Source organism: Juglans regia, chromosome 7 (assembly GCF_001411555.2).
Source record: "Juglans regia cultivar Chandler chromosome 7, Walnut 2.0, whole genome shotgun sequence".
Lineage (NCBI taxonomy): Eukaryota > Viridiplantae > Streptophyta > Magnoliopsida > Fagales > Juglandaceae > Juglans > Juglans regia.
This window is the reverse complement of record NC_049907.1, coordinates 1,404,239-1,419,755: the sequence shown is the minus strand read 5'-3', so window position 1 is coordinate 1,419,755 and position 15,517 is coordinate 1,404,239. Positions and strand designations below refer to the sequence as shown.

The window sequence follows — 15,517 nt, the reverse complement described above, 5'->3', positions numbered from 1 at the left end:
CACTGAAACTTCTTTAGAGGAATAGATCCTCACACTAGAGCCCGGATCGGAACCATAATCCTTCTGAACATTAAGAACAACTTCCTTTGTCCATAGCAGGAGAACCCCCTCCACTTTTGGAGGATGGGGGTGGTTTCTCCTTCTTCATTTGGAGGTGGGGGATGGTTATCTCTATTTTTAACAGAGAGTGATACTCATACTCTTAGACAAACCAGTTTTGTCAGTAGAGAGTTTTTAGAAGTAAAAACAATGTCCGTTGCAAAGAAATTTGTGTGCGGGGAAGCTTACAACAGATAAGTAGTTTGGCTTGTAATCTGAGTTTATCTCTGTATTGACTAATCACAACTGTAACTTCAATTTCATGGATGAAATGAAGTTTATTTCTTATATATAAAAAAAAAAGAACTAGAACTTTGCTGCTAACCGAGATTTTCACCTTTTACATATATGCATATCAGATTTATGTATCGATATAGATTCTTGAATTTTAGACACTCTCTTAGTATGTGAAAATATTTTCTTGTGTGCTGATTAATGAGCTTTTTAGGCTTTATAAATTGCTCATTACGTTGAACTTAACCCAACAACAGTTTTCTAATGGAGAGCTACGAGGAAAATTATGACCGTTAAAAACTGTTAAGAATATAATTTCATATAAAATCATCACTTGTTCTAAACGCTAAATATGATGGGATAAGTGGGTGATTTTACAAAAACAGGAGGCAATAAAAATGGACATTCCAAATAAATTTGATTCAATATAATAGTTTTCGCAATGGCATTTGAAGTGTAACTAAAAGTGCAGGGTGTAACAGATCCACACGATTCAAAGCAGCTACAGGGCACCAATGGCAGATTTACTGGAAACTTGACACGATTCCAACGGATGCATTAACCTCAGCAATGGAAATAATCAATAATATCATTCTGATGCACTTTCTCTACAAATAAGATTTTTTCTTCCCAATGGAAATAGTTTCCAACATCCAGAGTTTGCTGTGCATGATAGTTTTGGCTCTATATTCAACATATTTAGTGGGTGTTGAAGATGGAGTTAGATGAGTAGAGGAAGGAGAAGCCCAACTAACAACGGGGGTGTTGAATGTTGATGTTTAGAAAGTTGATATTTTTAGGTTTGCAGAGTCTATGATCGCTCTCTTTTTAATTGATTATCAACTATTCCTATTTCTGCTACCCTTTGTAGAGTCGGTGAAATTATGGATTGAGAGAAAGGGCAAGAGAGAATCATGTTCTCCGGCTCCCGCTTTAGGTATTCTATAGGCTGGGATCACTGCAGGGAACTTTTCCCAGCACTTGAAAAAGAAAATCTCACCACACTTCTATCCAAAAGTAAATTATATATATATATACAGGGAATTGCTAACTTACTAAGAAATATAACACATCTTTACAATTTTTTTTAACAGAATAAAATACAAAAGGAGAGAGTGAAAGTCCCAACACTTCAAAAGGAACATTACTGTTCATCATCCAAACTCAAGCAAAAAGCTATCAGCAATATTGAGGAAATCAACTAGGATCTCCTAAAACATGTTCGAATCAGAGGCACTGCTAGCAAGACCCGAAATTCAAAATTGACTTCACAAAGGCATACCTAACAAACTTGTATAGGCTATAGTAACTTAGTTGCGTTATTACTAGACCAGAAAGACCAAGTTTCATTATCTGGCGTCATCCATTTTCATATGGGAAAAAACATCACATGCTTTAACGTAGGAGCCATCATCCATCATAACAGCATATCACTTCCATCCATCGTAATGCTACATGAAGGCAACCGCTGTACATTGGGCAATGCCAATCCTGGTAAACCATCGACTGCGCTGTCCTCATGTGGTTCTCTCCAGATTGCTGTTTGGTGAAGCTGCAATGCATATTCCAAGTCCCAGACCACATCATCCATGGTGGGGCGATCAGCACCTAATTCTTGTAAACATTTCTCTGCCGCCTCAATAAATATTCTTTGGGAGTTTGGATCAATCTGACCCTTGAGTGAAGGATCAACAATCTCTTCAAGCGTCCCTTCCTTCTTGCATAGCATTGCCCATTCAGCCAAATTTACTTGCTTCCCGGAAAGCATGACATTAATTGCTGGCCGTGCACATAGCACCTCGAGAAGAACCACTCCAAATGCATACACATCAGATTTTTCCGTCAACTGTTGGGACCTAATATACTCAGGATCGAGATAACCAAACGTGCCTTTGACAATTGTGCTGACATGGGTGTGTCATCAATAGGACCTGTTTTCGAAAGGCCAAAGTCTGCAACTTTAGCAACATAATGTTCATCAAGCAAGATATTAGTGGACTTGACATCACGGTGTATTATTCCCACAGCTGAACCTTTGTGGAGGTATTGAAGACCCCTTGCTGCACCAATGCATATCTCAAGCCTTTGCTTCCAAGACAAACGAGGCAAATCTGAAGCATATATATGATCCTTTAAAGTCCCATTTTCCATGAACTCATAGACAAGTATCATCTCAGATCTCTCATCACAATACCCAATCAAGGAAACAAGATGGCGGTGGCGAATTTTGGAAAGAACCATGATTTCCGTTTGGAATTCTGGGAAGCCTTGGTTTGAACCTGGCTCACTCCGTTTCACAGCAATTTTTTGGCCATGTCTGAGAGTTCCCCTATAGACATTCCCAAAGCCACCCTTACCAATCTGCAACCTGGTGTCGAATTTGTTTGTCGCAGATAGGATTTCAGCAAGAGGAACCTTCAATGCGAGATTAAAATTAGGCAGAGGGGAGCCATTTGTGCTTCCCTCAGTCGCCTTGCTGTGCGTACTCCCAACTCCAAATACAGGTATTGGTGACCAGTCCGAGTTTTCCACTGGCTTTTGCTTCCTGCATTTGAAAACCAAAAAGAAGCCAACTGCCAAAATGCAGATTAGAACCAACCCTCCAAGAACCGAACCAACTACAAGAAAAACATGTTTGTTCTTGCGCTCACGCACTGTAGGAACTGAGCCCGACGTCTCCAGTATCTCCATTATTTCTAGCCCATTCAGATAGGCATTTATTTCCGCAGAATCATCCCTAGGGCCTATACTGATATTCATAGTTCCCGAATCATCAGAATCAACCACAAATTTGTCATAGAATGGAATATTTAACAGGCCAACAGACTCGTAGGAATCGATTATCGTACTGAACCGACTATAAATATAAAGATTGAATCTTAGATTAGCAACTGATTCCCCAACAATGTCACAGAAGTGAACACGAACGAGGTGTGTAGCATTCCTACGCACATTAAAACCCCAGGTTATGTTGAAAAAATCAGCTTGCCTGCTAGAATTGATATCCATCGCTTCTGCAGTCTGGTAGACAAGATCAGGGGCAGTATACGGACTGGCAGAATCCGGGTGGTAATTAGGGCTACTGGAATGGGTTACAACCTTTGCCTTGTCTGGATTATAGATGTAGTGTCTGTCCGGAACCCAGTTTCTCAATAGCGTGTCGTTTTCCGGTGTGACTTTAGGGCCTCCAACATTTATCCTGTAAATGGTGTTTAAAGCCTTAGACAGCACACCCTTGTAATAATCATTGGTGCTTCCAGCAGCAGTAACATGTAGGGCTGTATTATTGATCAGATCGTCAGGGGCACGGAAGACTTCTATGGCATTTACAAATGCAAACGATGATCCCCGAGGAACAAAATATACTTTAAATTTGCCTGGATTGAGTATGCTAAGTAAGAATTCCTTTATTATAGGAGAGTCGCTACTGTTTTTGGCAGTGAAATTAAGTAAGAGTGAGAACCCGGATGTCCAGACGTCAAAAAGCGCTGTGGAGAGATCAGTTGGAGTACTTGGGGAGGAGAAAGCAAAGAAATGGAGACGAACAAAATAAGTACCATTAGTGTCGATATCGAACTCATACGAAGAGTTGTGCAAAAAAACTCTTGCTGTCTGGTACAGAGGTGATGCAGTTGAATACTGGTTGCTGTCAATCGCGACTCTGTTCTGGTCCGTAAAGGAAATGGAATTGGAAGTCGAGTCACTGGAATTCAAATCCCCGAAGAAATTCCGTTGGCCGGTGTAGACGTTGGTAGCAGAGCCGCAATTGACGAAATACTTATCTGGGAGAGAGTAATCTGCCATGGACAGAAACTGGAGGGATGAGAAATGGAGGAGAAAAAGAAGAAGAGCAAACAGAGGCGTATGGAGTTGGTGGAACCTAAGCTTTTCCATGGAAACTCTGGGAAAAAGTTGCTTGCTTTCACTCGGAGCAAAGCTTATCTGAGAATTCTGGACCATGAGGTTGAACAAGCTTGAAGCAGAGGTTCAGAATTTGGCCTTTCTGGAGGACTCTGCAGTTGAAGTGTAATTTTCCAATATAGACAAAGTCTGCGTCAATTTATAAGTCAATGATTTAAATACAGCTCCCATAATCGTTTCCTGCGTATGCGTGTTTATTAGTTATTAACTTAGGATGGCCGTGTCTTGTGGTTATTTTGATGCTCGTTGTTGGTGTGTTCCTGATTTTCGTTCTCTATTTTTTTTCAGTGACTTTTACATTTGCCTTGTTTGGTCTTTATTAACTGAGAAAGGGGTGTATATAGAAAGAATAATGTTATGTACAATCGTAAAATATATAAATATCGTATAATAGTTTAAAAAAATAAAAAAACTACTATTAAAAAAATTAATTTTAGGGCCGGTTTGATTTTCTATCCACTTTGATTTTCCATTTGCGCGGTGACTTTGTGACACTATTTTGGCTGCTTTATTTGGTTTTCCTGGAACGTGGGCATTTATTTTCTGGAATATGCATATTGTGGCTTCTCGATGGCCATTATCTTGAATTCAAAAGCCATCTTAACTTATTTAACCTAATTATTATAATTTTATACATTTTTATAAAATATACAATAAATAACTCAATTTTTTCAAATTATAAAATAAAAAATAATATTTTATTCAATTTTAATCTTATTTCATTTCATCTCAATTCACCATCTCACATTCGTTACGCTTCTGTATTTGAGTTGTTGTCACTCATCTTTCTTGTTTTTCTCAAGTAAGGCCCCACTCTATGCGTGCATTATGTATACTAGTGCAGGACAAACGTGCTAAGCACGTTTGCCTAGTTTACTGAAATGGTTAATTTTAAAAAATAATGTAATTCTTAAAAAAAATATAAATTTTAATCAATAAACAATTTTAATTTCAATAAATAATCAATAAATAATTTCATTGATTTCTACACTGAACAATACAAGCAATCAAATTATCTATACTTTAAATAAAAATGAAACGAATATAACAAAATAATATATCAAATCAAAAAATATCATCACATATGAGAATTCTTAAATAAAATATTTACTAAAATTTATTTGTTCTTCAAAGCAAGTGGCAAATAAAAGTTATAAGCAAGGACCAGCTTGTTATATTTTTTAATATATATTTTACATTTTTTAGCAATAACAATAACAATACTTATTATAACATTTGATTAGCTGACATTTCATAATTTTAGAATTATGCTAATAACTAACTAATTTTTATTTATGTATTTTCAGATATTGCATGAGTTTTTTTATTGGATAGATTTTTATGAAATCATATTATCCGTATTAATTGATAATTTCGTCATTATATATATTGGTAATGAAGAAGTTAAAAGTCTAATTACCTTAAAATATTGCTAAAAAAGAAGTATTTGTAAAACAATTAATTGACTTAAAATATTCTCTTTTTTTTCTTGACCCGTACTGCTTTTTTGGCCATTATAGGCTTAGAGCATGTTCATGTAAGTGCTTGATAAGGGTGGTCTTGAAGGAAAAAAAAAAAACCATGTTGGTAGTGGTGCTGTGTCTCGTAGATATACCATGCTTTAATGGCCAGCTAGTTTGCTCGCAACCCAAGAAAAACATCTCCCTATATGTAATGCTGCAGTGAAGAAACGTGAGGATACTCTACAAGTCTGGCCACATTCGTGAACAATGATATTACGATTTCAATCCAGAGCACACAAAAGACAAGAAAGTTATTGTTTTCAAAGCTGCTACAGTGATCTAACGTTGAGTTAACGGAGAGATAACGGAAAACAAGAATTTTCGTTTAGTGGCCGTTTCATAGCCACTTATATAATAAGTATAGATATACTGGTTAATGGCGCAACGTGCACGTTTGAAAAAATTCTAGAAATAGCGTCTATAAGAGCACTCTCATTAGATTAATTAAAGTTAAAATACATTTTTTATGAATGCAAGATAAATTTAACATTTAGCTATTACATTCACATAAGTTTCTATATTGAAATAATCATTTTTTCATTATATGACAATAAAATAATATAAGATGAATTTAACTTTGACTATTCACATCAAATCTCCAAATTAGATTATCTATTTATTCATTATATAGTAATGAGTAATTAATAATTTTGAAAATTTTTTAATTTTTTTAATTATGAATTTATTTTATTTTATCATATTTTACTATTCATAATATTATATATTAATTAGTAATTGTATTCTAATTATATTTTTTCAATTATCATTTAAAATGGAGAGAGAAATAATTGATATTAAAAGGAGAGAGAAAGAAATAATATAAAAAGGATTTGATGAATGAATAGTGTGTTCCAAATTTAAAAATTAGTTTGGATATTACTGTAGTTATATTCCAAATATTTGAAACATAACTAATTCAATGTGAGTAATTTATTGACCTAATTGTTAAATTCTCATTAGATTTAACTTTTAGTTAATTCAATGAGAATGCTCTAAATAGTAAATAAAATGTATTGAAAATAGGATAAAAATTAAGTATAAAAATTTGAAATTGATTTATTTCAGTAGCATTCAAAAATATGTTTTTTTCTTTCTTCGCCAAAGTCTTTAATTGAAAAATAATTATTGACATTCAAAAGAACGGAATTGTGACATCCGAATGCGACAAACTAACTCTGTTTACCAATAGAGCATAGAGAAGAGAATAATAATTTTATCTTCTGGAATAAAAACTAAATTCTATCGTTTAAAATCCTAGAATGCAAAATAATCCATTCTAACAAATTCAAAAAAATATGCCAAAATTAGTAGTTATTATATTTAATAGCTAAAAATTCATAAAAAAATATCACTTCTTGTCTAACGTCATTCCCAAAACAATCCAATATTAGAAACATCTGAACTATCACTCAACAAATTCCTAAAACCATCTTGCTAATTAACTACATATTTATATAATTGACTTGTAAAATACAAAAGGAGAGAGTGAAAGTCCCAACACTTCAAAAGGAACATTACTGTTCATCATCCAAAGTCAAGCAAAAAGCTATCAGCAATATTGAGGAAATCAACTAGGATCTCCTAAAACATGTTCGAATCAGAGGCACTGCTAGCAACACCCAAAGTTCAAAATTGACTTCACAAAGGCATACCTAACAAACTTGTAAAGGCTTAAAGTAACTTAAAAGTTGCGTTATTACTAGACCAGAAAGACCAAGTTTCATTATCTGGCGTCACCGATTTTCAAATGGGAAAAAACATCACATGCTTTAACGTAGGAGCCATCATCCATCATAACAGCATATCACTTCCATCCATCGTAATGCTACATGAAGGCAACCGCTGTACATTGGGCAATGCCAATCCTGGTAAACCATCGACTGTGCTGTCCTCATGTGGTTCTCTCCGAATTGCTGTTTGCTGAAGCTGTAATGCATATTCCAAGTCCCAGACCACATCATCCATGGTGGGGCGATCAGCACCGAATTCTTGTAAACATTTCTCTGCCGTCTCAATAAATATTCTTTGGGAGTTTGGATCAATCTGACCCTTGAGTGAAGGATCAACAATCTCTTCAAGCGACCCTTCCTTCTTGCAGAGCATTGCCCATTCAGCCAAATTTACTTGCTTCCCGGAAAGCATGGCATTAATTGCTGGCCGTGCACATAGCACCTCGAGAAGAACCACTCCAAATGCATACACATCAGATTTTTCCGTCAACTGTTGGGACCCAATATACTCAGGATCGAGATAACCAAACGTACCTTTGACAATTGTGCTGACATGGGTGTCATCTAGAGGAACTGTTTTCGAAAGGCCAAAGTCTGCAACTTTAGCAACATAATGTTCATCAAGCAAGATATTAGTGGACTTGACATCACGGTGTATTATTCCCCCGGCTGAACCTTTGTGGAGGTATTGAAGACCCCTTGCTGCACCAATGCATATCTCAAGCCTTTGCTTCCAAGACAAACGAGGCAAATCTGAAGCATATATATGATCCTTTAAAGTCCCCTTTTCCATGAACTCATAGACAAGTATCATCTCAGATCTCTCATCACAATACCCAATCAAGGAAACAAGATGGCGGTGGCGAATTTTGGAAAGAACCATGATTTCCGTTTCGAATTCTGGGAAGCCTTGGTTTGAACCTGGTTCACTCCGTTTCACAGCAATTTTTTGGCCATTTCTAAGAGTTCCCCTATAGACGTTCCCAAAGCCACCCTTACCAATCTGCAACCTGGTGTCGAAGTTGTTTGTCGCAGATAGGATTTCAGCAAGAGGTACCTTCAATGCGAGATTAAAATTAGGCAGAGGGGAGCCATTTGTGCTTCCCTCAGTCGCCTTGCTGTGCGTACTCCCAACTCCAAATACAGGTATTGGTGACCAGTCCGAGTTTTCCACTGGCTTTTGCTTCCTGCATTTGAAAACCAAAAAGAAGCCAACTGCCAAAATGCAGATTAGAACCAACCCTCCAAGAACCGAACCAACTACAAGAAAAACATGTTTGTTCTTGCGTTCACGCACTGTAGGAACTGAACCCGACGTCTCCAGTATCTCCATTATTTCTAGCCCATTCAGATAGGCATTTGTTTCAGCAGAATCATCCCTTGGGCCTATACTGATATTCATAGTTCCCGAATCATCAGAATCAACCACAAATTTGTCATAGAATGGAATATTTAACAGGCCAACAGAATCGTAGGAATTGATCATCTGACTGAACCTACTATAAATATAAAGATTGAATCTCAGATTAGCAGCTGATTTCCCAACAATGTCACAGAAGTGAACACGAACGAGGTGTCTAGCATTCCTACGCACATTAAAACCCCAGGTTATGTTGAAAAAATCAGCTTGCTTGCTAGAATTGATATCCATCGTTTGTGCAGTCTGGTAGACAAGATCAGGGGCAGTATACTGAGTGGCAAAATCCGGGTGGTAATTAGGGCTACTGGAATCGAATACTTTCTTTGCCTTGTCTGGATTATAGATGTAGTCTCTGTCCGGAACCCAGTTTCTCAATAGCGTGTCGTTTTCCGGTGTGACTTTAGGGCCTCCAACATTTATCCTGTAAATGGTGTGTAAAGCCTTAGACAGCACACCCTTGTAATCATTGGTGCTTCCTGCAGCAGTAACATGTAGGGCTGTATCATTGATCAGATCGTCAGGGGCATGGAAGACTTCTATGGCATTTACAAATGCAAACGATGATCCCCGAGGAACAAAATACACTTTAAATTTGCCAGGATTGAGTATGCTAAGTAAGAATTCCTTTATTATAGGAGAGTCGCTACTGTTTTTGGCAGTGAAATTAAGTAAGAGTGAGAACCCGGAAGTCCAGACGTCAAAAAGCGCTGTGGAGAGATCAGTTGGAGTACTTGGGGAGGAGAAAGCAAAGAAATGGAGACGAACAAAATAAGTACCAATAGTGTCGATATCGAACTCATACGAAGAGTTGTGCAAAAGAACTCTTGCTGTCTGGTACAGAGGTGATGCAGTTGAATACTGGTTGCTGTCAATCGCGACTCTGTTCTGGTCCGTAAAGGAAATGGAATTGGAAGTCGAGTCACTGGAATTCAAATCCCCGAAGAAATTCCGTTGGCCGGTGTAGACGTTGGTAGCAGAGCCGCAATTGACGAAATACTTATCTGGGAGAGAGTAATCTGCCATGGACAGAAACTGGAGGGATGAGAACTGGAGGAGAAAAAAAAGAAGAGCAAACAGAGGCGTATGGAGTTGGTGGAACCTAAGCTTTTCCATGGAAACTCTGGAAAAAAGTTGCTTGCTTTCACTCGGTGCAAAGCTTATCTGAGAATTCTGGAGCTTGAGGTTGAACAAGCTTGAAGGAGAGGTTCAGAATTTGGCCTTTCTGGAGGACTCTGCAGTCTGCAGTTGAAGTATAATTTTTCCAATATAGACGAAGTCTGCGTCAATTTATAAGTCAATTTATATTTTATTAGAAAAATACTACCATGCCATCTGAATTTGTTATTTCATTTGATTACTTAATAATTAAAGATGTAATTTTTAGTATATTGATGTCCTTAACATTAATAATATTATTTAATCTCTAAATATTATTTTAATATTTTTTCTCTCCTATTCATTAAAATTAACTTTGTGAAATTTATACTAAAATGATTTTGATATATGAAATTTGTATTAAGTTGATGATACAAAGTGTTTTTTAAAACATATTAATATTTATTAATAAAATTGATCATTTAAATATATGAAATTGGTAATATTTAGATTTATAAAGTTGATAATTTTTAAGCACATTGTGCTAATTGTAAAATATATAAAAATAATAATTTAAAGAAAAAAATAAAAAATAAAATATTATTATTATTTTTTGATTCAAATATGCATAATTCAATGTGATAATTTTTCTTGATATACAAAATCAATCTTCAAAAGATATAATTTTAAAGATGCATATAGAGAAATTAATGGTAGTGCTCTTAGGATGGTTGTGTCTTGTGGTTATTTTGATGCTCGTTGGTGGTGTGTTCCTGATTTTCGTTTCCAGTGATTTTTACATTTGCCTTGTTTGGTCTTTCTTTACCGAGAAAGTGTATATAGAAATATGCCGGTTTGATTTCCTATCCGCTCAGTGGTAAATAGAGTGGCTGCTTCTTGCGTTTAGTTTCCAGTTTTATATTTTATTGACAATTAAAATATGTGGTATATATGATTTAGACAAAGGATGGTGCTGGTTTTTGTGAGGAGTAATGTTAGATATAATCGTAGAGTGCGCAAGCGTTATATAGTCGCTTTGAAAAAAAGTAGAGTTTATTATTAAAAAAATTAATTTCTTTTCATGTGAGTCTCATATTTATTCACTTTTTTTAAAGTGACTGTACGGCACTTAAACACTCACGATTACAAGTATCATTTCTCATATACCAGTGTGTGCATAAATTAGGTTAAAATCTTGTTCATATCTATGAGCTTCCTGCTGCAGAAATGTTACTATTTCCATGTGGTTTGTTGCATTCCATATTTAGTACCAATAATTTCATTCTATGGCCTTTTTTTTTAACTTTATTTTTGTTCATACAATCAGGTATCCGGCTGAGGTTTACCGGAGAGGAAAAATCCACTCAGTATTGGATTGGCATCACTCTAATCTACGCCAGGGGCGTGGTTGTTTATCAGTGGATATATATACAGTAATCGGCATGGAATCATTATATATTCAGAGGCGGAACCATCAATTTTTTGAAGGGGTCAACTTTTCTACCTCGTGAAATGTTTATGTAAAATGAAAATAAAAAAAAATATATTAAAACATCATAAAGCATCACTATATATAAAATTAAATCTCCATAGTTTATTACATACACGTAGAAATAAAATTTAAAAAACACAACTTAATGTCTGTTTCATATTTTGATGATAATATTTTATGGAATAATATTCATTCATTGTTATTTTTGTAATGAAATATTTAGAAATTGTTTTATTTATAGAAATTATCAAGTGATTTTTTTTAGCAATGCTCCGTACAATTCTCAAATGTGAACTGCATTGCAAGCTTAGTTAATTTTATTTTTAAATTTTTTTAAAATTACAATAATATCCTTATTAAAATGATACTTTTTTCATTTAATGAAGAACTTGCACATGCAATCCTAAATAAAGACTACAAATAGAATTTCTCTTTTTAGAATATCATCTTTTATTCTAGTATCTAAGTTAGTTTATTAGATTTTATGTAAAATCTAGATATTTTGATGTCATACTAAGCATAGAATGCTACAATTGAGACCTTAACTCAATGAAGTCTAAAAGATAAAACCTCTAAACTATTTTTCATATAGATCATCAATTTTAGATGATTTTTCTTATATTTTAATTTTGGATTCCATATTAATTTTATCTACATTCTTGAAATTAGATAATATATAGAAATTATAAAAAAATTCAGCGGCTATAGAAAAAAAGTGGAGACATTTCTATGAATATTGAAATTTTAAAAAATTTTAGAGGGCATATAGAAATTTTTTTTTTTTTTAGGGGGAGGTCAAGTTCTATATACATAGAATTGTGTATTTTAAACCTTCAAAAAGGGCGGCGCGGAGGGGTGGTTTTACTACTGTACTAGCACCTGCAGTAGGGTTTGAGTACCAATTTAGTTGGAGTCAAATTTTAAATTCAAATCAGAACCTTGACTCTAACTTGTTGACTCTAACTTGTTAGAGTGGAGTTGAATTTGGGTTTTCAGCTTTAGGCTTCTTTTTTTTAGCTTTATATTTAATTCATTTAAAAATTAATTTTTTGTGAGATTTCAAATTTCGATTTTTCGAAAAAAAAAATTAAGAACTAAAACTAAATCATTCACTGTTAATTTACTTCTATATTAATATCTAACTTATTTTTATACTAGAATTATACTATAGTGTTACTTGTTATTATATTATACTAGTGTCTAACCTATTTATACACTAGACTTATTTCTAGTGTCTAACTTATTTCTATACTTGACTATATATATTGTATGGTAGTAATACTATGTTGTTTATATATACTAAACTATCATTAGTATATTTATATTAAAGTATAATTATATTATTTTATAATAATCATTCCATACTAGTATATCATTGAATTTAACTATATAAGTTTTAGTTATATAACTATATAACTATACAAGTATATATGATAAATATATAGATAAATATATATTTTTATAACATGTACAATGGAGTAGGAACATAAAGTCGGATCGGATCGGAGTTGGTCCAGTGACGCCTCCGACTTCGACTCCGACTCTGGGATCGGAACAGAGCCTGAGCAGAATCAGAGCAGAACCAGATTCGAAGTAGGATTTTCGGATTCTTGCTCCACCCTATTCTCAATCCACAAGCAACTTCTCAAGCTGATTCCATTTGGCTCAAGAGGAATGGACGCTTCTTACTGGGTGGCTTTCAACCATCCATAGCGGATCTTAGCCTCGCTTTTGAGATTATGCAACTAGAGGTAAATATATGATTCAATGCTTTTGTTGTTGCCACTAGCTAAAAAAGGGAATTTTGTTCTTTGCTGAAATTAATTTCTATATGGTGGCATGGTAATCGGCATTTGTTGAGATTATTGAGTGAGAAAACGTATACATTAAACAAGAAGTGGTCATTCTAAGAAAGTCGGTTCTTACAATGATATTTTTTACTAATAATATTATTCTCATTTGTTTTACATCATATGCTAATTTTATGATTAACATATCGAGGAACATCAATTCTATATTCTTAACTTAACTTTCATGAATCTTCTCCAATTTTACTTAATTTTGACACTTTTTTTGGATCAATTGCTACTGTTGTTTATTTCTACTGAAGGATTTTATATTCTAATATGATATTTTTATTCTTCCAACCGAGCATATGTGCCTTGCACGTAACGCCTTTACTAGTATTTAATAAACTGTTTACATACAGTAGAGGACAGTTTTGATTTTTTCAGACCATATATCAGCTTTGAAAGTAATTGAAATGTTGAAAGCTTTGAACTTCCCTAAATATATGAATATCTTGCAATTGGAAAGGGAATAGTTTTTGGCATTAATTGGGGTGGACCAGTTTGGTTTGTTTGTAGCAGCTCATGGGAGAATTTTTGGTTATGGGGACTTGGTCTCTGACAACGATCACTCGTTGGTGGATGAAATAGAACTTGAACAAAATATAACGAATAATTTTATATATAATCGTAAAATATATAAATATCGTGTAATCGCTTTGAAAAATAGTATAATTTATAATTAAAAAATTAATTTTTTTTATATGAATTTTATATTTTATTTATTTTTTAAAAAATAATTACGTGACGGTTACATCATCGTAAATATTATTTTTAAAAAATAAAAAAAATGGAGGTGGTATTAAAAGCAAAAGTCCAATATATTGGATCAATAAAAAGTAAAAGTCTAGTTTCAAGTAAATTTATGGGCTAATCTTTTTATATTTAAACTAAAAAAGTAGGCTGTTGTTCCTAGATCGGCCCAAATCCCTTTCCTAATTCTCCCTTGTTTCTTGACTTCACGTGGCCCAAATCCAGTCTTTCATGAAAAATTATATTTTACTCCCAAGCTATTGTTATTTTTGTCTGAAATATAAGTTGGACCTTTTTATTTATTTAATCAATAAGATCGTGATATACCACTTATTTTTTGTCTATTTTGATGATCAATTTTTAAAAGATGATAGATTGGGAGGTAAAATAGATTTTTTTTTTTTATTTTATTTTGATGACTTATATAAAATGACTTTTTTTTTTTTTTTTAAGATAATGATGGTACTCCAATGTGAAAAACTTTATACAAAATAAGAAATGATTTATCACAAAAATCTCAAAACCAAGCTCTTAGAAAAAACCAACCGATAAGATGCAATATGAAGCTTGATCATTCATTAAAGTTGCAACTATTGTTTTTTATTTTTTTGAGAAAAAAGTTGCAACTATTAGATTAAGAAACAAGAACAACAGACTATAGTCCATGATCATTCCCCATCCTTTGCCCAACTAAGTCAAATGCCTGGTTTGGTTATGAAAAAATTGTGCACCTCGTGTTTGTAAACAAACCTCATACATTGTGAGAGTGTTTGAGAGCCTTTCTATTCATATATATAGATACATGTTACAAAAGTATATACTGGTTAGGGGAAAAGTGACCGTTAGAGTGCTTTTATGTACAAGGAAATAATTACAAGATTAATTAGGGAGATATGCTTGTAGCTGTTGGTGTGCATATATGGGATGTATACTCTGGTTTTGCCTCATGACTATGGTTAATACTTCCCCTCAAACTGTGTCGAGGTAAGAGGCTAAGTTTGGACCAGAGTGATTGAAGAGCAAGTCGACCAAGAGGCTTGGTGAAATGATCTGCAAGTCGGAGAGATGCCAGAATATGTTTTGTATGAAGTAGTCCAAGGGCGACACGCTCACGAACATAATGATAGTCAATTTTAATGTGTTTGCTACGAGCATGAAACACTGTGTTGATAGTCATGTATAATGCATTGAGATTATCACAAAAGAGCTCTGGCGGGTTGGACAGAGGAACACCAAGATCCTGAAGGAGAAATGATATCGAAGTAAGTTCAGCAGTTGTATGAGCCATAGCACGATATTCAACTTCAAAGCTGGAGCGGGAAACAATGGGTTGCTTCTTTGCGAACCAAGATATTCAATTGCCACCTAGGAATATACAATAACCAATAATAGAATGTCACGTT

The 15,517-nt window shown here is 34.3% G+C and overlaps 1 protein-coding gene and 1 pseudogene across 1 annotated transcript; both read right to left on the bottom strand.

Annotated features, from left to right (window-relative positions):
* Window positions 1-1,377: 1,377 nt before the first annotated feature.
* Window positions 1,378-4,363, bottom strand: LOC118343743 (annotated as a pseudogene).
* Window positions 4,364-7,324: 2,961 nt separating this feature from the next.
* LOC109009123 (probable receptor-like protein kinase At2g23200) lies at window positions 7,325-10,162 on the bottom strand. The gene is made up of 2 exons (XM_035692662.1): window positions 9,704-10,162; window positions 7,325-9,403 (listed from the first exon to the last, which is right to left on the bottom strand). Exons 1-2 carry the CDS (start codon window positions 10,038-10,040, stop codon window positions 7,569-7,571), a joined length of 2,172 nt encoding a protein of 723 aa, XP_035548555.1. The 5' UTR covers window positions 10,041-10,162; the 3' UTR covers window positions 7,325-7,568.
* Between the last annotated feature and the right edge of the window lie 5,355 nt (window positions 10,163-15,517).

Excerpts from the sequence above, each read along its gene's own strand:
- LOC109009123 (XM_035692662.1), bottom strand. The coding sequence starts at position 10,040 with ATGGAAAAGCTTAGGTTCCACCAACTCCATACGCCTCTGTTTGCTCTT. Across the intron at positions 9,404-9,703 it reads GTTCGATATCGACACTATTG|GAAGCACCAATGATTACAAG; the intron begins GTACTTATTTTG and ends TTACTGCTGCAG.